Source organism: Chrysochloris asiatica, unplaced genomic scaffold (assembly GCF_000296735.1).
Source record: "Chrysochloris asiatica unplaced genomic scaffold, ChrAsi1.0 scaffold00006, whole genome shotgun sequence".
Taxonomy (NCBI): domain Eukaryota; kingdom Metazoa; phylum Chordata; class Mammalia; order Afrosoricida; family Chrysochloridae; genus Chrysochloris; species Chrysochloris asiatica.
Genome location: NW_006408524.1, coordinates 33,411,804 through 33,439,623, shown reverse-complemented (window position 1 = coordinate 33,439,623; position 27,820 = coordinate 33,411,804). Strand labels below are relative to the sequence as shown.

The window sequence follows — 27,820 nt, the reverse complement described above, 5'->3', positions numbered from 1 at the left end:
TACCTGGGAGAAAGATGAGGCTTTCTGCTCCCACAGTGATCTACAGCCTCAGAAAGCTTATACAGGCTTGCTGTGAGTTGGAACCAATTCGATACTACTTAAGAGCATATTTTTTAAACTTTATTTTGTTTTTATGACTTTAATATGTTCTTTTAAAGACAAAAAAAATTACATTCACAACAGATTTGAAGACAAATAGCATTTTCTTTTTTCGAACTTATAAATACATACACACACATATACATATGCAAGAACATGTAGATACACATATATAATTAAGGATATTGAGTATAGTAACATTACAAAAGTTTCATTTACTGAGTGAGTCCTGGTGTAGTACTGTAGGATAAGCACTGTACTGCTAACCACAAAATCAGGTGCTCAGTCCCAGCAGACTGTCCTCAAAAACTCCATACAGGTTTGCTGCAGGAACAACTTGACAACACCTAACAACAACAATAAAGCCTTAAACACTGTACTTGGCACTTTGTTCTCATATCAGTATTTTAATATAGGTATAGTTAACACTGGTAAGGTGTCCCTGGATAGAGCAAATGATTAGCACTCGACTACTAAGTGAGTTCTGGTGTGGCACTGTGGGTTAATGTGTTGGGCTGCAAAGTTGGCTTGAACTGCAAGGTTGGTGGTTCATGTTCACCCGCCACTCCTTGGAAACCCTATACAGGGTTGCTATGGGTTGAAATTGACTAGACAGCACTTTAACAACAACAACTAACTGAACAGTTGGTGGTTCGAAACCACACAGAGGCTCCTTAGAAGACAGGCCTAACAATTAGCTTCTGAATGGTCACTGCCTTGAAGACCCTATGAAGTAGTTCTTCTCTGCACAAAGGGGTCACCATGAGTCAGAATTGACTCCATGGCAAATAACGACAGCCCTCTTTGCAGTGAAGGAAACAGATTTAGAGAGTTTAAGTAAGTAACCTAAGGGCACATAGCTAGTAAGCAGTAATGCTGTGGAAGATTGGAAGTTTGTGGAAGTTTGTTCATGGAAACTTTTAGCAGCATATGTTGCCTCATTGTAACAAAGTAAGAAAAAGTAAGACTCAATCCATGCTCGTAAATCACATAGATCAATAGAACCCTTTAGAATGTACACACGTACTAGCAATATTACTTTAAATCCTTCACTAGTTTCTGTTGAGGCAGCACATTTTTTAATGGCATGTGATTTGTGAGGCACTGAGGACGAAAGTGGATCAGTAGAAAAAGAAAGATCTAAGGATATGTGGTTTAAAACATTACCATTCTGTTTCCAGTGGCCTAGGAATTCCCATTATTGGTGTAGTTAGGTGCATCGAGTCGGTTCCAACATATGGTGGCCCATGTACAACAGAGCGAAACACCACCCAGGCCTGTATCACCCTTACAATTACTGCTATCTTTGAACCCATTGTTGCAGCTTCTGTGTCAGTCCATCTCATTGAGGGCCTTCCTCTTTTTCACTGACCATCTACTAGGCATAATGTCCTCCAGAGACTAGTCCCTCCTGAAAATAAGTCCAAAGTACGTGAAATGAAGTCTTATCATCCTCACTTCTAAGGAACGTTCTGGCTACAGATCTGTTCTTTAAAGACAGATCTGTTCATTCTTTTATTTTTGTTTAATACTTTTTATCGTGAATTCAGTGAAGGTTTACAGACAAGATCATCAGTTTTACATTCAACAAGATTTGTTCATTATTCTAGCAGTCTATGGTATGTACAGTATTCTTTGCCAACAACATAATTCAAAAACTTCAATTCACATGAGGTGATTGAAAATACTATGACTTGGGTCAGAATTTCCATTAACCAAGCCCACTGTCATTGAGTTGATTCATGACCCTATAGGGTGAAGAAGGCTTGCTCCTTAAGATTTCTGACACTAAATCTTTATGGGAGCAAGAGCATCATCTTTTTCTCTTGGAGCAACTGGTGGGTTTGAACTGCTGACCTTGTCGTTGGTAGCCCAATCTTTAGCCAATTATACCACCAGAAATCCATCATTTACTTTAGAAATTATAAAAATTATCCTTAGTAAAAATGCAGTGCTAGAGTATAAAGAATCAAGCGCTTAATGGAACATCACTGGACAAGTAGCTACCTTAATGCATAGAGGGCGAGCCATTCATTCACACCTTTTCATGAGGTGTTAGCACCACTGCAGAGAAGCAGCCTTCATGAGATCCTGAGTCAGGAATGAACTAAGTAGACTGAATGCTCATGACAAAGTGCAGGTCTCTGTAAACAGCAATAGTGCACTGATGGGTATGTAATCTAAAGAATACTTTCACTCCAACAAAAGATTGTGTATGTGTGTGTATGTGTGTGTGTGTGTGTGTGTGAGTATTGTTGTTGTTAAGTGCTATTGCGTCATTCCTGACTCATAGTGAACCTGTATAGGGTTTCCCAGAAGTGTCTGGTGTGTTTGAACCACCGACTTTGTGCTTTAAATTGACTTTGCACTCCAGAGGCAGTTTCTAAGAAGCACTGACTAGCCACCAAGGCCATTCAATGTAGAGAATTGCAATAATGGCTGTGATATTTGCATTTTAGCTATTTTAATTGCTGGCATGTTTGGAAATTAAAAAGAAAATTCTTGAAATTCTGCTGGTCAAAGTGTATCTGGTTTTCTCTTCTGTGGAGTCTAACCATGACACTCTCCAGCAATAATGTTTGACACTGTTCCCAGGGAGCTCAATTTATGGTCTTTTTCCAGTTCTGCAGAACTGTAAGGTCCACCTCCTCCGTATCCATTTATGGGGATCATTTTTCTTGTAGTTATGTCGATTCTAAGAAATGTCAGCCTTGGAACCAGTGTAGTATTGACAGAACCCAAGTCCTGATTCTTTTTGGTCACCTTCCTTAGTTTTCTAAGTTTGAGAACAGAAGTTGGCACTAAAACATTTTAAAGAAAGCAGAATACAAAGAAACAACGATGTGTGTTTGTAGATTCATTACTTACCACATGTGTTAAGGATGTAAAAGCCTGACCTGAGCTTGAATCTGGGTCAGTTTAGGACAGAGTGAGAGCCCGTTAGAAACAAAGACCAGATTCACAGACTGCAATTTTCCTTCCATGAAACTGCCAACTTCCCTGCCGGTGCAGAAGTCCTACCTGTTGTGTTAAAGGCTTGGTCACGTCTCAACTGAAATAGGTTTCATTCCACGTTCCAGTTGGGACGAGGCTTAGTTGGTAAAGGTTAAGTTGGGTCTGCAAATGTGCTTGATTTCTTTCTGGGAACAAAACTAAAAAGGTCACTCACACTTCTGAATATTTCAGGAATAAGCAAGTTTTACAGTTTTGCAGCGTAAGCCAGATGGAAGGTTTTTAAACTAGGGAGTCTTTGCAGTTAGGTGGGGGAGGGGCAGAGGCAGAGCCAAGCTGGTAACAAACAGAGCCTGAAACATTAGCATTATTTTTAGTCTTTGCAATTCTAGGTCAGGTCTGGAAAGGTCAATGAAGAAGCTTTGGGTAATGTATAGGAAAAGTTTATATAAATCCAAACCAAGGTAGAAAGGAATTTATGTTGTTGTTGTTTAGTGCTGTCGAGTCGGTTCTGACCCATAGCAACCCTATATAGGGTTTCCAAGGAGCAGCTGGTGAGCTTGAACCACCAACCTTGCAGTTCAAACGGCTTTGCAGTCTGGCGCATTAACCCACAGAATATAGACAGAAAATAACAGAACACAAGATGTATCAGAAAATGATGGATTTGTATTAACCCGTTGATCTGATCCTGTAGGAGACCATACAGTACAGAGAAGGGTGTTCAGTGCTGCTCAGTTAGGGCTGATCTTCTGTGAGTATTCTTAGCTCTGCACTACCGCCTTCCTTCTTACCACTGTCTACACCCACCCTTATGCATCTTCCAGGTCAGAACTATTTTTACCCTTTTTTCCAGAACATTGAGGAAAAGCTAAAGGAGAAAGGAAGTAAAAGAAAAACCAATTGGATGTGAGCGGAGACTCTGTGGGCTCTTTTCCCTTTAAAACGATCATACCCATGCATGATTGTGTATATATACACACACGAACATGCACAGAGATACAAGCATAAATACTTTTCTATTATGACTATTACATATTTTAAATAGATAAATACAGATTAGAAGAAATCAAATGAGACAGCAAAGAGAGATAGTAATTATTGCCTCTGGGAAGCCATGCTTACACGTGCCCTTTTCCTGCCAGTGGTCATCCCTGTCAAGCAGAGTGAGAAGCTCCTTCTCCTATGATGCCGCAGCTCTTGGATGTGATGTCTCTCTTGTTGTATTGCTCATACTATATTTTATTATTTGTGCATATGGTCTTCTCCCTGTGAGGTATTTAGGACCAGCACAGCCTGTCAGTGGGATAGTTCATAGTCCAGGAAGGACTGTAGGATGTAGGAAGGATGTGACTTTTTCAGTGAAACCTCACAGTGAATTAGTTAGTATGTCACTCATTTTCCATGCTATTTTATATCCTTAAGGCTGTAACTAAGAGTCTCTTCTTAATACTGTAAATAGTTAGTGGCTAGGAGGAGTAAAGGGAAATAGTTTTCAGACACAACTGTGTTAATCAAATATTACAGTCAAGTGTGAGGAAATGAGTTGGTCATGATCTTAAAGTAATCTAGTCTGAGAAATAAAATTGGGCAACTAAAACAATTCATCCATTTTACCACTTCTAAAATAACAAATTTTGCCACTGCACCTGGTTCTGATACCCTACAGGGCGGGATGATCATTAAGATAATCAGAATTCTGCAGGTAACTTAAAAATATTTTGTGACCATGTAGTATAAGCATTGGACTGCTACCCTCAAATTCAATGGTTCAAACTCACCAGCCTCTCCTCAGAAACTCTATACAGGGTCACTATGAGTAAGAACTGACTTGTCAGCACTTAACAACAACAACATACCCATCAAAATGTGCCTCTACCATACTCTCATGTGACCACTTTATATATCTACTTGAGACCACAAAAACTAGATAGTGCCGTCTACTACCCATGATTATTCCGATCCAGATCACAATAGACGATCCCAGAGTCTTATTAAAAAAGGAAAAGGAAAAACAGACAAACGGTAACAGTAGGAAACAGAGAACGCCTTGAGACTATTGCTGTGAACTCTTTGAACCTAGCATGGAACCTATCTCTTGGTATTTCCCACAAGATCAATGCTGTACTTAAAACCATCAATGTGAAACCAAAAAGTCAACAAGTATTCAAAAGTGAAGATGAGGAGATAACAAGATAGGGAAACTAGAGTCCTGGAAATAGAATGAACAGAACACAATGGAACAGACCATTGACACATTGTGATAAATGTAACTAATGTCGCTGGACAGCTTGTGCAGAAATTGTCAGATGGGAACCTAATGTGTAAATTCCACCAAAACTCAATAAAATTGTGAAAAAGAAAAGAATATGTCTCAGAAAGTGTATTCACTATGACTTTTAACAGTCCTCACCTTTATGTGTTGAGATTAATATCTTATTGTATATTATTATTTTTACAGTAAAAAATTCCATAACCAAATATACCTACTTTGTTCTGAATATATTAAATACAACCAAACTATAACATAGTAGAAATATTTGAAGACTCCCCCTACTATTGCAGCAGAATTCAAGCCAAACCCACAAATTTAACTGAAATCATATTTTCATTACCCTCATTTCCCTCAACTTTATAAAACCAAGTATGAAGAGCTGTCAAGGTAATGCTTAATCAATTGCAGTGTCAAGATTGACTCTTCCCTAAGTAGTTACACATTGTTTGATTCCATATACTTAAAGCTGTTGTTAACATTATTTCAGTTTTCAAAATATTTTTTGTATAACACTGTCCAACGTGAAATTAGACCAGTAATGCCTTGCTTTCTGCTCCATTACAGAAGACAATAGATGTGTGGATTCAGATGCAGCATCATGTGCCAAGTGCCTTGCGCTGGGTCCAGAATGTGGATGGTGTGCTCAAGAGGTTTGCCTTTTTTTCTTGCGCTTTTTCCTCTTTTCCTCACAGTTGGTCTTCTTTTTAGCATGATTTCATTGCCATAAAATGTTATGCCTTGAAGGTGCTTCAGGAAAAAAGGTACTGCTGAACATCAGGAAAATTTTATTTGGTTTTATGGTTGGAAACAGAGCATCTGGCTGAATATAAAATATAACATTTTTTATTAGGAAAATTATGGTAATTTTGAAATGAAGTGCAAACCGTTTTATGTTTTCCATCTGTTCTATAGAAAGAATTGGCAAACACAGATAGTAACTTTTGATAGTTCAGTGGGCTTGGTGTGAAATTCGTACTGCAGCTGAAGCATTAGGTGATATATCCAAGTTGCATCATTCTCTCATACTTGCTTATTAAAGCAAAGCAAGCTAATTGATTGGTTCATTTCATCTGTTTTATTTGAAACACTTGGCAACAAGAGTTTCACACCACTGTACATTAATCTGTTTGTTACTTGTGATAAATGGGATGCTTTTCTTTGACACGCGACCTCGTTCATGAGATATGATATACATTTAAGTTCTGTTGAATGGAGAATCATCAACAAGAGAGGTAGGGGATACGATGGTAAACACAGTTCTTGAGCTGAAGTGAAGGTAGGGTGATGTAAGATGGAGAGTTTCCTCCACACCAAAAAAGAAATGACCTCTATAGGGGCTTTTTCTTATGATTCCTATAGCCACATAAACACATTTTAATTTACCTGGGAAAATTCATAAAGATGAAACCCCAAATCAGTAGACTTTTTTTCAGTGTGATTTATTATATACAGATAATCTTGTTGATGATCTTCCTGATGTATCTGGAGGAGAGAAAAGAAAGCTGACAAGAAGCAAAGGCTAGTGAACAACATTTTCTTTAATAAATCAAGTCAGGATAGATACAGGGAAGCAGCCCAAAGTAGCCATGTCTGGAAGTAAACATCTCTCTTACTGATATCCTATAGGTTTCCTGGGTGTACCCTGGGCTCTGCCAGTGACAAAATCAGTTGTCACTCATGTAGTAAGTAGGCAATGCACTGCCAGAATCCACAGAGTCAAGCAGTGTGATAGAGAGGATCATTCCAGATTATGTGGATTTAATCTTATCGTTTCATAGGAACAGAATGTCCAAACTGAATTCACCTTATGCTCTGAGCCTCCGTTTGCTGATCCATGAAAACTTGAGTTTGGAATTTTCTTAGAGGTTTTTCTCTTGTCAAGAATGCTTCATGACTTCCTGTTTCCTGATCCCAAACCAGTGCTCCATTTTGAATTTTTACTGTATCATTAAGGAACATCCCTAACACTTAAGTCCTGAAGTTTGTATCAACCACTAAATACTTTAATGAGGGCAGCTATTGTTAGGTGCCATCAAGTCAGTTCCAACTCCTAGTGACCTATACAAGGTTTGAACCACCATGGAACCTTGCAGTTAGCTGTCCAGTGCTTATCCTATAGTACTGCAACAGAACTCCTTAGTGAGCGTATTATAAAAGAACTAGAGGGCTTAGAAACCCAGGTGTCAGTCAGATATCATATGTCAGCTTTGTAGAAAAGCAGGTGCTGGAAGCCGGGAATCGCTTTTCCATCTCTCATTCTAATTGGCATAAAAAATCTGGAGTCACAGTTCTGGGAGTAACAATACTAGTCCTGCTGCAGGAGGAGAGATTTTGGGTATCGAGAGGAACAAATGGTCAAATGGAATAAGTAAGCTGAGGGAAAAGGGCAGAGAAAGCAAAACCATATTCACTGCTGTTCAGATCCTTCATATGTGACCCCAGGGAGAACATTTGGAAATTCACTTGTCTGTTCACATCCCCACATGTTCTTCTATGTAGTGTAGTCTACTGGGATCAAGGCATTGAGAAAACAGGCTCTGAAGTGAGACCAATCTGGGTTCAAATTCCAGTTTTACTTGTTACCAGCTATAAATTCAGAGAAGTTACTTAACCTGGTTTTGCTGAAGGAGCTCTGGTAGCGTAGTGGTTATAAGTTGGGCTGCTAATGTCAAGGTCAGCAGTTCGAAACTACCAGCCATTCCTTGGGAGAAAGATGAGGTTTTCTGCTCCCGTAAAGATTTATAGCTTCCAAAACCCTATGCAGGGTCACTATGAGTCAGAACTGACTCCGCAGCAGATAACCACCATCAAAATGGGAATAATCATTGAAGTTACATTTGAATTTACTTCCGAAGTGTTGTAAAGGTTAAAGGAGATAATATATGGGATAAAGCACACAAGTAATTCTCAACAACTTGAGTGTTACTATGCAGAATTTTGAAGAGAATCTGAAGCAACTTTAGAGAAACTTGTCTATGTTGAGAATACACTCCCAGAGTGAAGACTTAGAAGTGATCCACACCATTAGCAGAAGGAGCTGTCCATCCCCACTGGCTGACCCGATATCATCACGAAGAAGGATGAAAATCACCATCACTTACTCACAGATGCAAATGAAGTATCTTTTCTCAGCCAATAAGGATGAAAGAGCAGTGAAAGAAGGGACAATTTTGTTCTACTCAGAATTAGAACAGATAAAAAAGTTAGAGCAAATTAATCTGGTTTGTAGAATTCTCAAAGCTGGTTGAAAATAAAAGACCACAATAAAATTTAGGCAGGGTATATTCAATCTGCTGACATTCTTGTGTAAGATGTTATCTGCTATTCTATCTACTCTGGTTTCTTTTTTCACTCCATACTACATAAAAGTAATTGAAAAACCATTGGAATAGAGAAAACCTTATTGATACTTCCTAGTTTAATTCCTCATGGCCCTTTTCTAATATATGTGAAAGAAATGACAAGTTCAAAAGAATTATCTTTCTCACTGGTCAAATACATATGGTTCAGAGTATGATTGCATGATGAAAAGTTTAGTGTGCAACTAAACTTTTAGCATAATTGTACAAAAATATAATATGCCGAGCATTTGCTGTTAAAAGGGTGTGTTTTGATTTGCTAGTGCTGCTATAACAAAAATAGGACAAGTGGTGGCTTTAAGGAAGCGAAGTTTATTTTCTCAGTTTTGGAGGCTAGAAGTGGGAATTCAGTGTTCCAGGTTTAGGGAAGGCTTTGTTCACAATAAGGGAAAATCCTTAGCTTCTCTAACATTTTTCTCACATTCCTTGGAGATCTCCATATGGCATCGATCTTTCTTCTATTTCTGCTTACTTCTCTCTGTCTGATCTGATTTTTCTATGTCTCAAAAGTCATTAGGTTTAGGAAACACTATACTGATAGAGCCTCATTAACACAACAGGAAAATTCTATCCTAAATTAGATTACATCTCTATGGGAAAAAAAGTTAGAATTCCAACATACATTTTGTTGTTGCTTTTGTTAAGTGCATTGAGTCAATTTTGACTCATGAGACCCTGCATAGGGTTTCTGAGGAGTGGCTGTTGAATTTGAATTGCTGACCTTACGGTTTAAACAGACCTTGCGGTCCAGTGTATTAGTCCACAGTGACACATCAGGACTCAATGTATTTGGGGTGATACAATTCAGGTAAGATGATAGAATTATTTTATTTTTGTGCAAGTTGCCAATTTTGGAAGCTAGAAAGATTCAAAAATGAGTAGAAGGGGGGAAAAAGTCTTATTTATACCCCCAGATTATTACATTAAATGGATAAAGTTAACAGTTGGTGAAAAGCCAATCCAAGTAACCTCAACCTGGGATTTTCATTTTCAAATAGATTTTTCCATGCAGAAAATTGGAGTTTGACTTACGTTGTGTATTTCTTGTAGGAAAGCAAAACACAAGAATTAGAAGAAATTAAAATGACATCAAATACCAAAAATTAAAAGGGTGTGGTTTCAAATTGCTTTTCTTTTATACAAAGTAGAAAGTAGGACACAGTGGGCAGGGGCAGCATTCCATTCTTTATTTTGATTCCACAGTCTTTTATTCCATTTTCAAACCTAATTGTCAAACTGGCAATATTTTTCTTCATTTTTACAGTGGGGTAAAAAGAACTGTGCTGATTCAGACATTGCAAAATAATCGAGACTATTTTGCCTATTTCAGCAAAACGATTTGATATTTAAAGGTCAAATGACATATCTGAATGTATACTTTCAGTGAATTAAATAATTCATCATTCTGAATACACAAATAACAATCCACGCTGGAAAAAAAATCAGAGCTATTAGTACTTTATTTCTAGTCCATGATTAAATGTCTTGGGGTTTTTGCATGTTTGGCATATCATTGGAGACATAAATGGGCAAGCAGGTACCAATGACCATTGCTGTAAGTTGCTCTCAACTCGTGGCAACCCGATGTGTCAGAGTAAACTGTGCCCCATGGGCTTTAACTAGCTGCATTTTTATAAATCGATCTCTTGGCTTTTCTTCTGATTGTCTCTGGGTGGACTTTGATTAGCAGTTAAATGCATTTCCATTTGTAGCACCCAAGGACTCATCAAGTCTTTGTTGTGGTTTAGAGCCATCTAGTTGGTTTCAACTCATAGCAACTTGGCATAGGGTTTCCAAGGAGTGGCCGGTAGGGTTGAATCACCAACCTTGCAGGTCAGCAGTCCAGTGTTTATCTTACAGTGGCACACCAGAACTCCAGCGTCAAGTCTTAAGCACAGTCAATATTCCCCAGTTTCAAAGAGAGATGTGATTCCTCCACTGAGCCTGAATCTCTTTGAAGGACTGTAATATATGCTCTACTGGCTTATATACCATCTTTCTCTTTGGAACCTCAACTAAATCTCATATTCATATTCTAGCTTTTATCAAGAGATAGGATAGTTTGGATATAAGAATCTAAGACTACCCATCTTCAGCCTATAACTGATGGAATACCTAAAGTGGGGTTAGAACTTGCTCAGTGAAGGAGGCTTCCTGTGGAGCCTTTGCTTTGCATAAGACCATAGGTGGAATTCTGGTCCCCATCCAGAATTCTTTGAGGTGGGAAATTGCCACTTGAAAGGACAAGCAGACCAGCCTAGAGTGGCTACAAGAACAGGAGATAATTCTTGAAAGAAAGATGGACAGAGAAAATTAAAAAAACAATAATGGCAGTCTGATTTATCGACTGCTACAAGAACAAGCAAGTTGTTTGCCTAGGAGCCATCAAGGCAAGTGATTGGGTGCTCTCAGGGCAAACCCCCTTCCAAGACTGAGACTCAAGGGGAATACACAAGCAGGTATGTGGTCATGATTGGTGACCACATTGGTCTACCAATAAGGGGAAGTGGGGGAAAAACAGCAATGAAGTTGTGAGCTAAGTTCAACCACGTTCAATAGACTCCTGTCAACCTGGGTTGAGACCTGGTTGGCCAGCATTATGGCAAGACCTGGGGACATGGCCACAGAGGACTACAGCAAAGAATGAACTGTCCAGCTGATATGAAATGAGGGCAGATGCACAAGAACACCCATACTTGCCGATAGTACCCACTTGACCTGGCTTCAATGGTTGGATGATCAGAACTTGACTTAGACGAAGAAAGAAGAGGAAAAAAAGACTAATCTGCCACAATATGATGAACTTGACCTATACTCATGGATGTAGCAGCTCAAAAGAGGGAACAAATCTTTACACTGAGGATCATTCTCACCCCCTTGGTACACAGGATTGATAGGGATCGACAACTTAGACACTGACTACCCAAAATAAGGGTGCTACAAAGGCAAGAAGTGACTGACTTACAAGCTTTCAAGAGGGAGCCTAGTTCCAGAGGGTGCGGGGGTCCAATGTGTCTGATGAAAGGAAATGGGGATAAGACGCTTGTGGTTCAACAGGGAATAATTCTCTTAGGACTGATTGTGAGTGCTGCAAATGTAAAGGTAAATGTTTTGTAACAAAAGGAGGGGAGTAGCTGATTTTGCATTTCAGGAGCAGAAGACCCTGGGACCATCATGGGAGAAGAGCAGAGTGCGGGACCCTATCCAGAGAAGCAGTGACACCAGAGATATGGCAGAGACAGAGATGATGATGTGGAGAGATGGAGTGACTGAGAACTCTGGACTCAGGGAGGGAGAGGGGCTGTGTGCTGATGGCCCGGAGGGTGGGGGGGTGGGGAGTGGGCCAGGCTTGCACGGTATACCCTTTGGTTGTTTGATGATGCATGGAGGGGGTTGTAGTCATTGCAATTAAATTAAATACGATAGGATGAATGTAAATCTGATGTTCTCCCATGTAAACTATCACTCAATTCACAATAAACACTTGAAAAAAAAAAAAATCTAAGACTTCAAATGTTAAAGTTCATACTGAAATCTAGATGTATGGTCAAAAGGAAAGCAAATTGAATTTCTTAATTTCCATGAAGCCATTCACCAACTTTCACCTGGAAATCTTGACTGGAAAGGTCTTGTTTCTTTTTGTCTCTTTATAATAGTGGGAAGTGTGTCCCACACTCTAACTCATAGGCCAATGGACTCTTTTCTGTAAAGCCCCACAGAGTAGAAGGTTAGACTTTGTGAGTCACATACTGTCTAGGTCACACATTCTGCTGCTGCTTCTTTCTTTGTTTCTTTACTTACAGCCCATCAAAAATGGGAAAACCATTCTTAGTTCACAGGCCATTAAAAAGCCAGCCATGGCCTGCACTTACCTAATTGATCCTAGTTTGCCATCCCTGGCTGTAAATTGAGAGAGGAATTAAATCACAGTCGTTATATGAATGTTGTATGTTGCTTGTCCCCATTCTATCTACTTACTCACTGGTGCCAGGAATGTCCCTGTTCTTAATAGTTGTTGTTGTTAAGTGCCACTAAGTCAGTTCCAACCCACAGCAACCCTGTATAGGGTTTCTGAAGAGCCGACCTTGTGTTTCAAACTGTCCTTGTGGTCCAGTGCATTAACCTACAGAGCCATACCAGGACTCCTGTTCTTGATTAACGACCTCGTATTCAGCTCTCATGTCCCTTTAAGAGTGGCAATCCCTTTTCTCCAGATCCCTCTGATGGTCTGTACTTCCCCTACATTTGCTGGTGGTTACATGCTGTGTAGTAGGTTCTGACTCACATCAACGCTGTATAGGGTTTTCAAGAGTGTAAATCTTTACAGGAGCAGAAAGCCTCATCTTTATCCTAAGCAGTGACTGGTAGATTCAAACTGCTGACCATATTCCAAATCAGTCAGGTCAATATTATATATAATAAATCATATGTCTATGGAATCCTACTGTGGCGCTGTAGGATAAGCACTAAACTGCAAACCACAAGGTCAGCAGTTCAAACTCACTAGTTGCTAATCGGAAACAGGGTTGTTATGCCTCAGAACCACCTCAAAGGCACGTAACAATGATAGCGTTTTTAATAAATTGCCTTTGTTTGGGAACAACCCTGAATGGTTACATGGAAAATAAAAATACCAATTTTTTCCCAGCCAGGACAAATTACATTTTAAGCTTGCTTTGCTGATTCCAACTTTATCAGATTGATGTTGTATAACTATCAACTGACAATGTGGGGTGATAGTGAAAAGTTCAGATTCAGTTGCAAACTGAAGAGTTTTTGAGCAGCAGTTTATTTCTCCCTGCTGAAATTTTACTTAGATTATTCAATTAATCTTATATAGTCTCTTCAGTATATAAGAAGTTGGGGTTTGTTTGTTTTTTTGGTCTAAGGCATAGAACTTTACAATTCATTCTCTTAGGAGTTTTTAGGATTTAATTAGGCATGTGACTTCCAAGGAGTCATGCTCATAGTCCAGACATAACAGTCTATCGTAAACATACCAGTTGGGTTCTTTGAGAACTGATGCTCACATTTGGAATCACTGAAATGTCTATTTTGATTAAATTTCCTTTTGGAGCTCTTTCTAAAGTAAAATATTTAAAAATAATTAAGTTGACATAATTTTACAATGATCAGTTAACATCATTTGAAAAGCTTGATTTAAATATCCTCTTTAACAGTTCACTTTCTGCCTCTTAAATATGATTTAGAAACTAAAGTGTTATTTAAGGCAGATTTGCCAGTACCCTTTGTGGAAGCGTGCAGCCACTTGAACATATTCCATATTTGCACAATATTGGAAGATGACTCCTTTGTGATATTTGTGATGTGGTTTTGTTTGGTTACAACTGAGGTGATATGCAGTAAGAAGTCAGTGACTTTGCTTCTTTTAAACAGGTTTTCATTTCAGGTGGATCAAGGAGTGAACGCTGTGACATTGTTTCCAATTTAATACTCAAAGGCTGCTCAATTGATTCAATAGAATATCCATCTGTGCATGTAATACCAAGTGGAAATGAAATCAACACCCAGGTAACACCAGGAGAAGTGTCGATCCAGCTGCGTCCAGGTTTGGTGATTTTCAAATAATTCTTTTTAGAAATCTTCAATCAAAATCATTCTTCATACTATTTGCTCGTATTGGGTTGTATATGGCAGGCAGTACTGTTAAAATAAGAATAATAGTGCGCTTAGGACTAAAAGTCAGAATTCTACTTTATGATGTACTACTAGGTCCCTGGGTGGCACAAATGGTTGATCGCTTGACTACTAGCTGAAAGGTTGTCAGTTCAAATCGCCCACAGGCGTCTTAGGAGACAGGCCTGGCACTCTGCTTCTGAAAGGGCCCAGTCTGGAAAACCCTAGAAAACAGTTCTACCCTGCACATGTTGTTGTTGTTGTTGTTATGTTCTGTGGAGTTGGTTCCTACTCATAGCGACCCTGCAAAGGGTTTCCGAGGCTGTAAATCTTTACGGGCGCAGAAAACCTTATCTTTCTCCCGTGGACCAGCTGGTAGTTTCGAACTGCTGACCTGTCGGCTCATAGCCCGATTCATAACCACTACGCTAGTTGGTATGGACTCAACAGCAACTAACAACAGCAGCATCATGTCACTAGCTACGTGACCTTGGACAGTCTGAAAACCTGATCCCACTACATTATAACTATGTGTTTACAGACCCGGTTCCATTGCAGTGCAATTGTGTTCCTAGTCTAGTACCAGCTCTGGAAGAAAAAGAACATGTTTTGCTCCATCCTGTTTATCCAGTACATAGCAGAGTACTAGTAGATAGTTGTTGTTAAGTGCCATTGAGTCAGTTCTGCCTCATAGTGACCGTATATATAGGCTGTAAATCTTTGAGGGAGCAGAAAGTCTCATCTTTCTCCTACAGAGTTACTGGTGGGCTTTAACCACAGATTTTGTGATTGACAATCCAGTGTTTAATGTAGGGAGGCAGGAAGCACCATTCAATTAGATGGATTTAGTTTAAAGTTATATGCCATCATTTTTAAGTCTTCCTGATTTCATTCAGGGTGGTCCTCTGCTGTACATTAAAATTGAGTAACTGTTCTTGACACATACCCCTCACCATTCCAAAGCTGAGCTTTTTCTTCCAGACTCTGATTACCAGAAAAACAAAAGTCCATTTCTTTCTTGATCCTACACATGTTCCTAGATCCTGTTGAAACTGTTCCTCACCATATAAAAACAACTATACATCCCTGTATGTACCTCTCACCAGAAGCAAAAGTTGGAAAAGGTACTTAAAAAAAAAAAAAAAAAGGAAGTAATTAGGTTGGTAAGAGTATGGCTCTTGCCATTTCTTTTTGCAAAAGTTTTTAGTGTGGTACTGTGCATATAAATTACATGCCCTTGTTCACCTCATCTAACTCAGTGTGTACACTAGACTCTGCCCTTAGATTTTCCTAAGGCATGCATTTCTTTTCATACAGCTTTTTAAGATGCTGTTTGCCCAGCCAGCTTTAAAGATTTGTTCTCTTTCTGTTATTCTAATAAATTCATTAGCTTCATTCTATTCATTTAGATAAGCCTACCTAGTTCTGCTAAAACTGCTTCTAAAATTCCTATTTTTAAAATGCACTTTTATTTCACAATTAACATAATCATCAAAGTCTTTCCCATTGTTCGTTTACAAGATTCTCCAAGGTCTTAATGCCAGACCATCTCCCCTGAACGTCAACCAATAGTGCACCCACACCAGTGTCCCTAAGGATTCCCACTTCATGGAGACCCCTTGTGTGTCAGAGAAGAACTGTGCGCCACAGGATTTTCAGTGACGGATTTTTCAGAAGTAGATCATGAGATTTTTTTGTCCAAGACATCTCTGTGTGGACTTGAATTAGCAATATTTTGATTTTGTTTGTTTGTTATCTTAATTTTATTGTAAATTAGGTGAAGGTGTATAGAGCCAATCAGTTTCCATTCAACAGTTCAAACACATTTTGTTTCATGTCACTGACTATAATCCCTGCAGTTAATATCATTTATCCTCGTGTTTCATGCTTCATTCCTAATCTAAACTTTGTTTTTGGGTAAATACTGCCCTTTTGTTCTCAAACAGATGATTATTTTAAGGTGTGGCTGCCTCTCTAGTATTACTGTCCCTCTTATAAGCCTGTCTATTATTTGGTTGAAAATTGAGTCATGAGGGTGAGGAGTACATCCCCAGACCTAAAACATGACTAAGGGTCATAGACTTAGGGGTTCTACAGTCTCTATCCAACCAGTGAGCCTGATCTTTTTTATGCTTTTATACTTTGTTCTACCTTTTTATCCCTCTCTATTTCTTTCAGTGCAGTTGGTAGTGGTGGCTAGGTACCGTCAAACTGACAATCTTTTAGTTAACAGCTAAGCACATTAAACATTTGTTGGCAGTACTTAGGGACTCCAATAAACCATTTCTGTTTAGTTAATTCTGACTCATATTGACCCAATAGTATAAAGCAGAACTGCCTTACAGGGTTTCCAAGGCTGAAGTCTTCATGGAAGCCAACTGCTATATCTTCCTCCTATGAAGCAGCTGGTGGTTTGAACCACCAACCTTCCAATTAGCAGTCAAGTGCTTAAACCACTGTGCAATAGACACTTGCAATCAATTATGTTTCAACTTTTTCACTCAAACAAGTTCAAGATCACTTTGTTCTTATCTGATAAAAATTCACAACCTTCAATGTGACATCTAAAATATTTTTGTGTGTGGATTCTTTTCATTACATCATATACTGACTAAATTTTTAAAGGAATATTAATTAGATACTATTTTAAATTAAATATTTGAATCAATTTGAAAAAAAAAATTGACATTTTTTTTCTTTTCTTTTTTTACCTCCTAAACTGTATTTTTTTTTCTTACTTTTACTTATTATTCTTATGGAAAAATAACAAAATAAATAGCTACTGATAAAAGTATGAATGCTACTGATACCCTAGGAATGCTGAAAATGAAGTCCTTTGGAAAGGTAGGTGAGAGAAGGTAATTATCTAGTTCTGCTTCAGAAATCACAAATACATATGAGAAGAATTAGAATAAAAAAACACTGGACCTCAAGGTCAGTTTGAACCATTAGGCCAGAGGTTCAAACCCACCGTTGTTCCTCAAAAACCCTATACAGGGTTGCTATGAATCAGAACTGATTCAATGGCACTTAACAACAACAACATAATTCAGTAGCTTATTCTGAAGTATGGTGGTGGTGGAGGTGGTGGTGGTTATGTGCCGAGGAGTCGGAACCAACTCATAGCGACCCTGTACAGGGTTTCCAAGGCTGTAAATCTTTACGGGAGCAGAAAGCCTCATCTTTCTTCTATGGAACAGCTGGTAGTTTCGAACTGTTGACCTTAAGGTTCTCAGCCCGATTCGTAACCACTATGCTAATTCTTCTCATATATTTATACTTCACTAGGAGTCCTGGTGCAGTACTGTAGGATAAGTACTGGACTCCTAACTGCAAAGTCAGCAGTTCAAATCCACCAGCCACTCTTTGGACACCCTGTAAGGGTGGATATGAGTCAGAACCAACTCAGTGACACTTAACAACAACATACTTCACTAATTCAAGACAAGTTTCAAATTCTATTTATTTTAATAGTTTAAAGAAAAGAGTTCTTTAATTTAGTATATCATATTTTTAAAGTTAAGATTTTCAGGTATACCTCTTTCTTCCTTAACTCAAAACGTTTAAAAATGCAATGAAAAATAGAAATCTCCTCAATCCCTGGCATACAGGCTCCATTTTATCTCGCACAGAGACTCAGAAGTGGGCTAGAGTGTATTCATTGCTATTTTGAATGAGGCTGTCTCACTTTTAGACATTCTCAATGATAATTAATACAATTGGCTTATCTTTAATTCTCCTACAGTTTCCCATGTTTTTATTTTTTCAGTTTTATCTCATGAAGAAAATATGTAGTTGTCTTTTCTTAATATCCAAGCATTTCTTTGTTGTAGCCAATTAATTCATCAGGCATCAGGGATGCTACCACCATCATTTAAGTAGTTTGCAAACTCAATCTAACTCTTAATTCTGTGCTCTATTCTAACCAGTCACAAGCAATAGCTCCAAGTTTTCTATACAATTCTGTGTCCCAGACTTACTTATCATTTAATGGTTAACTGAAGGACAAAAGGACCCTCGTCTTTAGAATCTGAAAAGTTGTCAGAATGACGCTTTCCTGGAGATAATGAAGTGGTGGCATAAACATTCTGAGACGAGATGATAGTCCCCATTCCTCTCAAGTAGAGGAATTCTATGTAAGCTCTCACAGCTGACACTGTGGGAAAGAAGTCATAGCTATTAGCTTCCTAATGTGAGCCTTATGCAATGCTGTACCAAAATAGATATCACATGTTCTTTAGTTCTAAAATGTGGAGTTGACTGTACATAAGCAAACTCAGAGACATCAGAGATGAATAGACATAAATCTTACCCTAAAGTTGCTTAGATTCTAATATAATAATAATAAGTATTAGCATATATATGAACCCTGTTGTGGCTTTGTAGGATAAGCACTTAACTGCTAACCATAAGATCGGTGGTTCAAACCCACCAGCTACTCCATGGAAACCCTATACAGAGTTGCTGAGTCTGAACTGATTTGATAACTCTTAGCAACAACAACAAAAATATATATGTGTTTACTGTATACCAAGGTAATGTGTTAAATGTTTTATATAGACTATGGCAGTGTACAATAAGCACTAGACTGCAAGGTCGGTTTGAATCGCAAGGTCGGCACTTCAAACTCATCAGCCACTCTTCGGAACCGTTGTACAGGGCCACTAGGGATCACTTAACAACAACAGCAGCAATGATTATATGATGGTTGTTAAGTGCCGTCCAATCGGTTCCAACTCACCGAGACTGTGAGTAGGGTTTTTGAGGAGTAGCTGGTGGATACGAGCAGTTCAAACCGACCTTGGGGTCCAGTGCTTATCCTACAGTGCCACACCAGATCCATAATCTGGAATCATAAAATGTGGTAAGCTTCATAATGTCAGCATGATCAGTTGCCATGGAAACATAGAGGAGCCCAGTTTAAGGAGGAGCAGATAACTAACCATTGTCTTAAACTGAAGGTGACAAATGGACACCCCAGGCAGAGAAAAGAATGTAAGTTTGGCCTAGGAATATTTTAGGGAAACATGTAGTACTACAACAAAATTTAGCTAGAAGCAAGATTATGGAGATACTTATCTGTCATATTAAATACTTGGACACTAGCCATTTGATGGAAAGTTACTGACAAATTTTAAACCAGGGGTGACAAGTGATTTTGACTTTTCAAAAGATCAACTTACTGATGTAGTGATTGAAGGAAAATGAGACTGGGGTGGAGGACAAATGATGTTCCAAAAAAAATTCAGGCAAAAAACAAAAAAGGCTGGTATGTTAGAAGACATCATTGTGTGGTGTGGCATACCAATATTTGTTTTCCTCAATGGCACTCAATAACAACAATAAATACATAGACTGAAGACTAAATTACCAAAACAGATTCCCAAACTTTAAACCTTTTAGGAAGTCAGTCAATGGTAATTAGTTTGAGGTCTGATGTTAAAAAATAGACCTAATCCTGCCTTATGTTGGAAATTCTATAACCATTAAGGAAAAAAAAACAAAAAACTGCTAACAGAAATGCTATTGTCTGCCAAACACTATTTTTGCCCAGTTATAACTATTTTCCTCATAGTTGAGCTTATCAATCATTTCCTATGTTAAGTTGTAGGAATTGATTCTAGTGTAGAGAGAGAGAGAAAAAAAAAAAAAGACAAAATGGGTGAGATAATGTCATTTGAATCCCAAAAGTAAATGAAAAATTATATCATCTTGCACCTACAAGAATTGAATATTCTAAAGCTATTTGTATCAGCACACACTCAAGTGTTCTTCCCATTTACCTGTACTCCAGAAATAGAAAGCTACTGAAAAGAATAAAGTGTCTGCACCATGGCAACAAGGTACATGAATAGGAAAACAGTTGAGTCATCATTGATTTCATTTCCCACTGTAGCAAATTTCATAGCTTACTTCCTATCATGGGTAAAGAAAGATACTAGAGATATAAATTAAGTAACCACTAGCCTTTATATTCAAGGAGCTTTGGTAGCTTAGTGAGTGGGCTCTGTGTTGGGCTGCTAACTGCAAGGCCAGCAATTCAAATTCACAGTCTGCTCCATCAGAGAAAGATGAGGTTTGCTGTTCCCATAAAGATTTACAACCTCAAAAACCCTATACAGGCTTGCTATGAGTCGGAACTGACTTGACGACATACCACCACCAACAACCAGCATTTGAATTCAATACCCAAAATCCCCAAAATGATAAGACCAGCTATATTCAACTTATGGTGGAAAACAAAATGGCGCATTAACCTAAATATACCCTCATTAAAATTTAGTCTAAATACTAACTCAGATTACCTTACTTAAGCAGGCTGGCTCTGTGTGATAGGCATTGGACTTTAACCACAAGATTAATGGTTCAAACCTATCAGCTGTCCCTCAAGAGAAAGGTGAAGCTTTCTGCTCCCACAAAGACATACAGCCTCGGAAATGCTATACAGGGTCACTATTAGTTGGAACCAACCTGAAGACACACAATCACCAACACCCACCATAAGTAGTAGTTGTGGTTGTTAAGTGCCATTGAGTCAATTCCAAAGTCATGGCTATTATGGGAGGTGATCTTATATAGTTTCCAAGGAGCAGCTAGTAGCTTTGAACTGCCGATTCACAATCCAGTGCTCATCCTACAGTGCCTCACCAGGAAACCTAAGTCATAGTTGAAGTAAAGGAGTTAAATTTTGACTCATAGCAACCCTGTATAGGGTTTTTGAAGAATGCAGGTGGATTTGAACCACCGACCTTGTGGTTAGCAGTCCAGTGTTTATCCTACAACATCTTACCAGGACTCCTACTTAAATATGTTGTTATTGTTGTTAAGTGCTGTTGAGTCAGTTCTGATTCATAGGTACCATGTATAGAGTTAGCTTAAATATTAACCCATGTTACTTTGCAATCAGACATAAAAGCATTTAGTACACTCCAGGCCAAGTTTACCCTTGTCTTCATAGCAATCTCATTGGATATAACAAAATAATCAGCCTAAGAAGCCTGCCTCAAAGGCATTACAACTATCCATTCCCAAGCCAATTTGAAAATATATTGTAGGTTGTGTCTCAAGACTCACAAGCAAGCCACAAGCCATGGTGATCAAAGCCTAGTGTCTTTATTTTCCTTCCTCACAAGCAGAATGGGGCTTGAGGGGTCAGTCAGTCTAGGCCTACAACACCCATAGGTCCTTTTGGTGATAGTAGGTCCTTTTCTTTCTGCTCACATCTCTCTCCTTTTATATGTCAAAAGACATTGATTCAAAATGCAACCTAATTCTGTATATTGCATCTGGCCTCATTAGCATCATGTTGTTAATGCCTTCCAGTCATTTCTGGCTCATAGTGACCCTATATAAGGTTTCCAAAGAGCAGCTTGAACCACCAACCTTGCAGTTTAAACTGACCTTGCAGAACTACACATTAACCTGCAGCACCATACCAGGACTCTTATTTTATTAATATCATATAAATAAGGCTTATAACACATAGGATAATTACATCTGATTAAAGCTGATCACATCAGATCACATCATGGGAGTGATTTTGCATCATATTAGATCTCATCATGGAGGTGATAACTACATCATAACTGCTAAACCACTGAGAATCCTGTTCAGGTCAAGTAGGCATAAAACCTTAACTCCCACACTAGGCTGTGAACAGCCAAGTCTGTTGAGGGCCCCTGTGAGGCTGGCGTTTGTAGCTCCCTAAATGTTTATGACTCCAAGGACTGTTTCTTTGTTGTTGCTACAGAGACTTTGCCTGTTTTCAGGATTACCAATCCATTCTTTACTGCAACTTCTTCATAATATACCCAGTATCTAAGGCATTTCGCTTTTACTCTATGAAAACAGGAAGTCTCCATCTTTTAACCATCACTGAAATGACCCACCAATATGAAAGACACATGTGATCAGGGCCTGAGGCTGTTAGCCTTATCAGTCATGTGAGTATGTCTGATTCACAACAGTCCAGCATTAACTACACAATTTTCAAGTAAACAAAAATCAACAAAATTAGCTCTTGACCAAACATGTGTCTATGTAGTGCCAAGATCAAAACGCCAACAAGTACATTTAGGTTCAAGCCCCTCCACATAGTCAGCACTCCAATTCTCCTAACGCTGCATCTGTTTCTCATCCATTGGGGCCTATCCTAACAGTTACCTGAAGTGAATTTCACCCAAATTGTAGAACACTACACGGGAATAGGCCTCTTTCTCAGATGCCAAAATCAGAGCAGACACATGTACTTTCTGGAGGCAGTTCAGCTCCCAAAGGGAAGAGGTGAGAGACTGAGCTGGGATGGGCTAGGCATGCCTGGTTCTCCTTGAGAATTTCTGGACCAGAAAACCAGGAATGCTGTATTAATGGAGTTTCCACCACAGAAAAGCAAACTAAGAATGAGTTAATAGCCCCTTGTCCTCATAATTATTATTATATATTTAGCAAGGCCTTATTATTTTGATTACATTGTTTAGGTAATTTGACTGAAGAATATGTGACTTTTCCAATCATTTAAGATAAAACAATGCTACTTGTAAGCATAATAATGCTGAAAATATGATTTGGTAAATTAAGGACTGCCTTTAGTAAATAGATCAGACTGTAATATGCTTATACAAATTAGTTTTTAATGAAAAATGCAGAGAAGAATCCTATCCTCTCAAAGTATACTTCAAGACATTTCATAATTAATGACTTACAACAATTTTCTCTATTGATTAAAAAAGTACAAAATATAACTAAAAACTTCTGGATTTGTAAATTTGTGCTCTTTCACCACATATTTTAAATTAAAACAGTACCACCAACTGTGTCAGGTGCTGGGAGAATAGCTCAGGTTGTAACAAACTGTAATGGATAGGGCTAAATACACTATATGCAGATGTTTTTGTGATGGGGATTTTCCCCACATTCATCTGTTCTCTTGCAGTTCATTTGTCCAGTGACTCTGCAGCCCCTTTTTAACATATTTTTAGTGAACATCCACTATGTGTTGAACAAAGGTTGTCTTATATATTCCCTTAGTCCCCAGCTTGGCAATCCTGGATACTCTTTTTTAAAATACTGTCTCATTTCTTCTCTCATCTAACTTTTGGATTAAATTTTAACAAGTAATTCATGATAAGGTACTAATTATTTTGAATACCTTAATGTGCTACCCAGTATAAGAATTTTACATTTCATATGTAAATATTACTTAACCCTAACTCTTACTAACTAATGAATCTACCCTTGTATCCCACAAAAGGTAATTTTCTTAAGGTACCTTTCTGATGGTACTCAAATGGCTCCATAAACAAGGCTGTCTGTCCTCTCTTGGGATAGACTTGCTGCTTGCTGCTTTGTGCTGTGGTTTTCTAGATATCAGGGGAAATACAGGTTCATATGATGATAAATTCAAGTCTATTCTGTTACATTTACATTGTATATTCTATTACATTTACATTGAGCTATTTATCTGTTGCTGGAGCTCTGGTAGCGTAGTGGTTACGAATCGGGCTGCGAACCTTAAGGTCAGCGGTTCGAAACTACCAGCCGCTCCGCGGGAGAAAGATGAGGCTTTCTACTCCCGTAAAGATTTACACCCTCGGAAACCCTGTACAGGGTCGCTATGGGTCGGACCCGACTCGATGGCACTTAACAACAACAACAACAACAATCTGTTCTATAAGGAGCACTGGTAGAGTTGTGGTTACGAGTCGGGCTGCTAACCTCATGGTCAGTGGTTTGAAACTACCAGCATTTCCACGGGAGAAAGATGAGACTTTCTGCTCCTGTAAAAATTGACAGCCTTAGAAACCCTATGCAGGGTTGCTAGGACTCCAAACCGATTCCACGGCACACCACCACCACCAGCATCTGTTCTATAGAATTGTAGGGAATGCATAGTAGTATTGGAAACTAATGAATTGGTATGCTTTCCAAATTGCTGTAAAATTATTGTAGAATATCATTCATTTTGTTCATTATGGGTAAATTTGTGGTAATTGTTCTAGATGGTAAAAAGTGCCTGATTTGTTGATGTTGAAATGAAGATTACATAATTGTTTCTTTTCTTTAACTAGGAGCAGAAGTTAATTTTATGTTGAAAATTCATCCTCTGAAGAAATATCCTGTGGATCTTTATTATCTTGTTGATGTCTCTGCATCAATGCTTGATAATATAGAAAAATTAAATTCAGTTGGAAATGATTTATCTAGAAAAATGTCATTTTTCTCCCATGACTTCCGCCTTGGATTTGGTTCATATGTTGATAAAACAGTTTCACCATACATTAGCATCCACCCAGAAAGGATTCATAATCAGTGCAGGTATCTAGTGTTTGTTGTGGATTTTAGATTACTAAATGACTTTTTTTTTTTCTCATAAAATCTCAATTTGTTTTGTTTTATATAAAGAATGTATACAATTTGGTATTTTTGTCTTATGAAATTAGAATCTAAAATATTTGAGAAGTCTTTCTATTTGAAAACTTTGGAGACTATAACTCAAGTTTTTAGATTATATATTTCTTCAAATATCTCTTCAGTCTTTATTTTAAAACCCTGTATAATATTAGTAACTATATTCTTAAGTGATGTCTACTCTGTTCTGACTCATAGCAACACTGTATAAGATTTCCTAGGAATAGCTGTGAGTTTGAACCACTGAACTCTGTTCAAATGGCCTTGTGGTGTAGTGTTTATCTTCCAGCGCCACACCAGGACTCCAGTAACTGTATAAAAAAATCAGTAATTAGATTGTCACATATTAATTTCTTTGATAATTCTGTATTTCTCTTTTTGCTTGATCCAACTTTGTTGAATTATTTTTGTTCCATTTTAAAGTATTTATCTTGTCAGCACTGCACCTTATTCCCATTACCTTGTTGTGATTATATCACATTATGTTACTTATACTTGCCAACTAACAGAGCTTGCTTCACATGGAGAATGGATCAAAGGGTGTGAATGTCATGGTTTAGAAGAGAATCCTTTTTTTGTCATTTGAGGACAGACCTTAAATAACACATGCTCTGCCATGAAAGAACTGACCTTAGAATATATTTCTCACACACTGTTGTTGTCACTGGCTTATTTTCTGAAAGTAATAAATGTGTGCTGGTTTTCCTTCATAAAGTATTTTATTTTAATATGGTCTTTCCTACTTCCATAAGTTGCCCATTTATACACTATGTATTTTAGTTTACCAAATCAACTCTGTGTTCTGTTGTGCCAGAACAGAATTGATTCATATTCTTATGCAGTTTCATGGGCCTTCTTCTAAAATGTGAATACAAAAAGGAATGAGTCTCATTTTCTAGAATATAGTGATTCATTAGTATTCCATGCCAATCATCTTTTTTTTTTCAAAGTGCAATTAAAAAAAAAAAAATCAAACACTAATGTGGCATTTTGACTAAATTTCTAAAATATTTCCCTAAAAGAGTTTGTCAGCTCTTCAATGATCAAATGTAATAGGGAATCACTGTCACATTATTTCCACTTAAAACTTGCAGTCCCTATTAGTATATTCAAAGCCCTGACTTGTCTTGTATTAGAGAAACAGGCTCAATTGTCTTTATTTTTTGAATAATGAAATCTTAGATTCTTCTTTCCTACTTGAAAAGATAGATATTCACCAACATTGAGCTTCTTTCTGACTTTATAAGGTACAGATTTTCCCCTTATAAAATTTTCTTGGCAAAATAACAGATTCCCTTCTCATGTCAACTATAGATTTTAACTGCTATTAGTATTCCAGAACGCTGAAGCATAGCAGAATGGAATTCACATTTCTTCTGTTCTCATACAGTGACTATAATTTAGACTGCATGCCACCCCACGGGTATATTCATGTGCTGTCTTTGACGGAAAACATCACCGAGTTTGAGAAGGCAGTTCACAGACAGAAGATCTCTGGAAACATAGATACACCCGAAGGAGGTTTTGATGCCATGCTTCAGGCAGCTGTCTGTGAGGTAATCATTTCTTTGCTTTTAAGTGTTTGCTCAGAGGCAAAAGTCTCAACAAATTTAGAATCCCTGTTTTCTCTTTCAGAATCACATTTAAAAAAAAAATATATATATATATATATATATATATATTTCTCTATCTTTTATTAGTCACCAGTGTCACTCATTTGGGTATGTTTTGGGGCAGAGGAGCTAAATTGGGAAAGGGGTATAAATAGAAAGATATAAAAGGGAAAGAATAACTTATACACATGGGACCTCCTTTCCAGATGAGTTTCTCTTTTCATGTACCAACTTCCAAGGAAGGGCTAGAAATGACTGTCACACACACTACATTGAATGCTCTGTGGAGTTCCTCCTCAGGGCAACACTCAAAATCTCTGACCAGGAGCTAGTGTACTCAAATGGCTGTGATTAAATAGAGAATATGCGATGAAAATGTGCTGCTGTTTATGCAGCAGCATTGAATCCATGCACATAATTCCAGCCTGACTTATGTTGCTTAAATCAGTTATGTTTACTGGAAAGCAAAGACCACAGAACAGATCTGTGTTATTGTACAGCGTCTAATTGCATGTTTGTTCTAAGAGTCATATTGGATGGCGGAAAGAAGCTAAAAGATTGCTGCTGGTGATGACGGATCAGACATCTCATCTCGCTCTCGATAGCAAATTGGCAGGCATAGTGGTGCCGAACGACGGGGACTGCCATCTGAAAAACAACGTCTATGTCAAGTCCACAAGCATGGTAATGTAGTGTTAGCGTTCAGACGTTACGGCACTTTCAGTTAGAATATAAGTATAAATTGGCAATCCAGTTGTTCATATACCAAGAAATGACATACAGTGGCAAGCTAGAGAGCTAGGATAAGCCATGAGAGAGAGAGATGGAACAATGTCCTTTAAATTCTGATCAATATATTTACTTCTAAAATAGTTTGTCATTTTCTAGCAATTGAGTCTTTGGTGTGCTGCAAAACACTCAGTGAAAATAAAAGTGACACAAGGAATACTTTGTATGCAATTGAGACAACTTCCAAGGTTAGGGAAAAGCATTTATACTAATAAATGATTTCTACAATGTTGTTATCTGCATACCTACTAAGGAGTGATAAGAAAAATAGACCAAACCTGAGAAATCCTCATAATGCAGTAAGTAGAAAATAAATAGACATCCCACCAAATTTAGCAAACCAAGGCAGGTTTCTATACTCTGTGCTTTATTCATTCCCTCTGAAAATGTTTTGAAATGTGGAACGTACTTTGAAATCAGTGGATATCTAGATTACTTCCTGAGGTTTGGGGTCAGGTATAATCACAGGCTTAAAAACACATCTTCAGCATAGCTAATTCTAGATGCAGAAGATCAGCTCTTCAAAACTTGATTTCTTTCTGGTGCTAATAACCTATGTATTATTGTTGTTGTTAAGTGCCTTCGAGTCGGTTCCGACCCACAGCGACCCTGTACAGGGTTTCCGAGGGTGTAAATCCTTACGGGAGTAGAAAGCCTCATCTTTCTCCCGCGGAGCAGCTGGTAGTTTC

General features: G+C 38.1%; 1 protein-coding gene across 2 annotated transcripts in view; it reads left to right on the top strand.

Annotated features, from left to right (window-relative positions):
* ITGB8 (integrin, beta 8) overlaps positions 1-27,820 on the top strand; it is a 117,216-nt gene that overhangs the window by 49,532 nt on the left and 39,864 nt on the right. For both annotated transcript variants that reach the window (XM_006832228.1, XM_006832227.1), the window contains 5 exons: positions 5,891-5,976; positions 14,083-14,254; positions 24,390-24,636; positions 26,120-26,285; positions 26,868-27,026. In XM_006832228.1, the coding sequence (XP_006832291.1) occupies positions 24,407-24,636; positions 26,120-26,285; positions 26,868-27,026 (555 nt within the window). In that variant the 5' untranslated portion in view covers positions 5,891-5,976; positions 14,083-14,254; positions 24,390-24,406. The remainder of the gene's footprint in view (positions 1-5,890; positions 5,977-14,082; positions 14,255-24,389; positions 24,637-26,119; positions 26,286-26,867; positions 27,027-27,820) is intronic.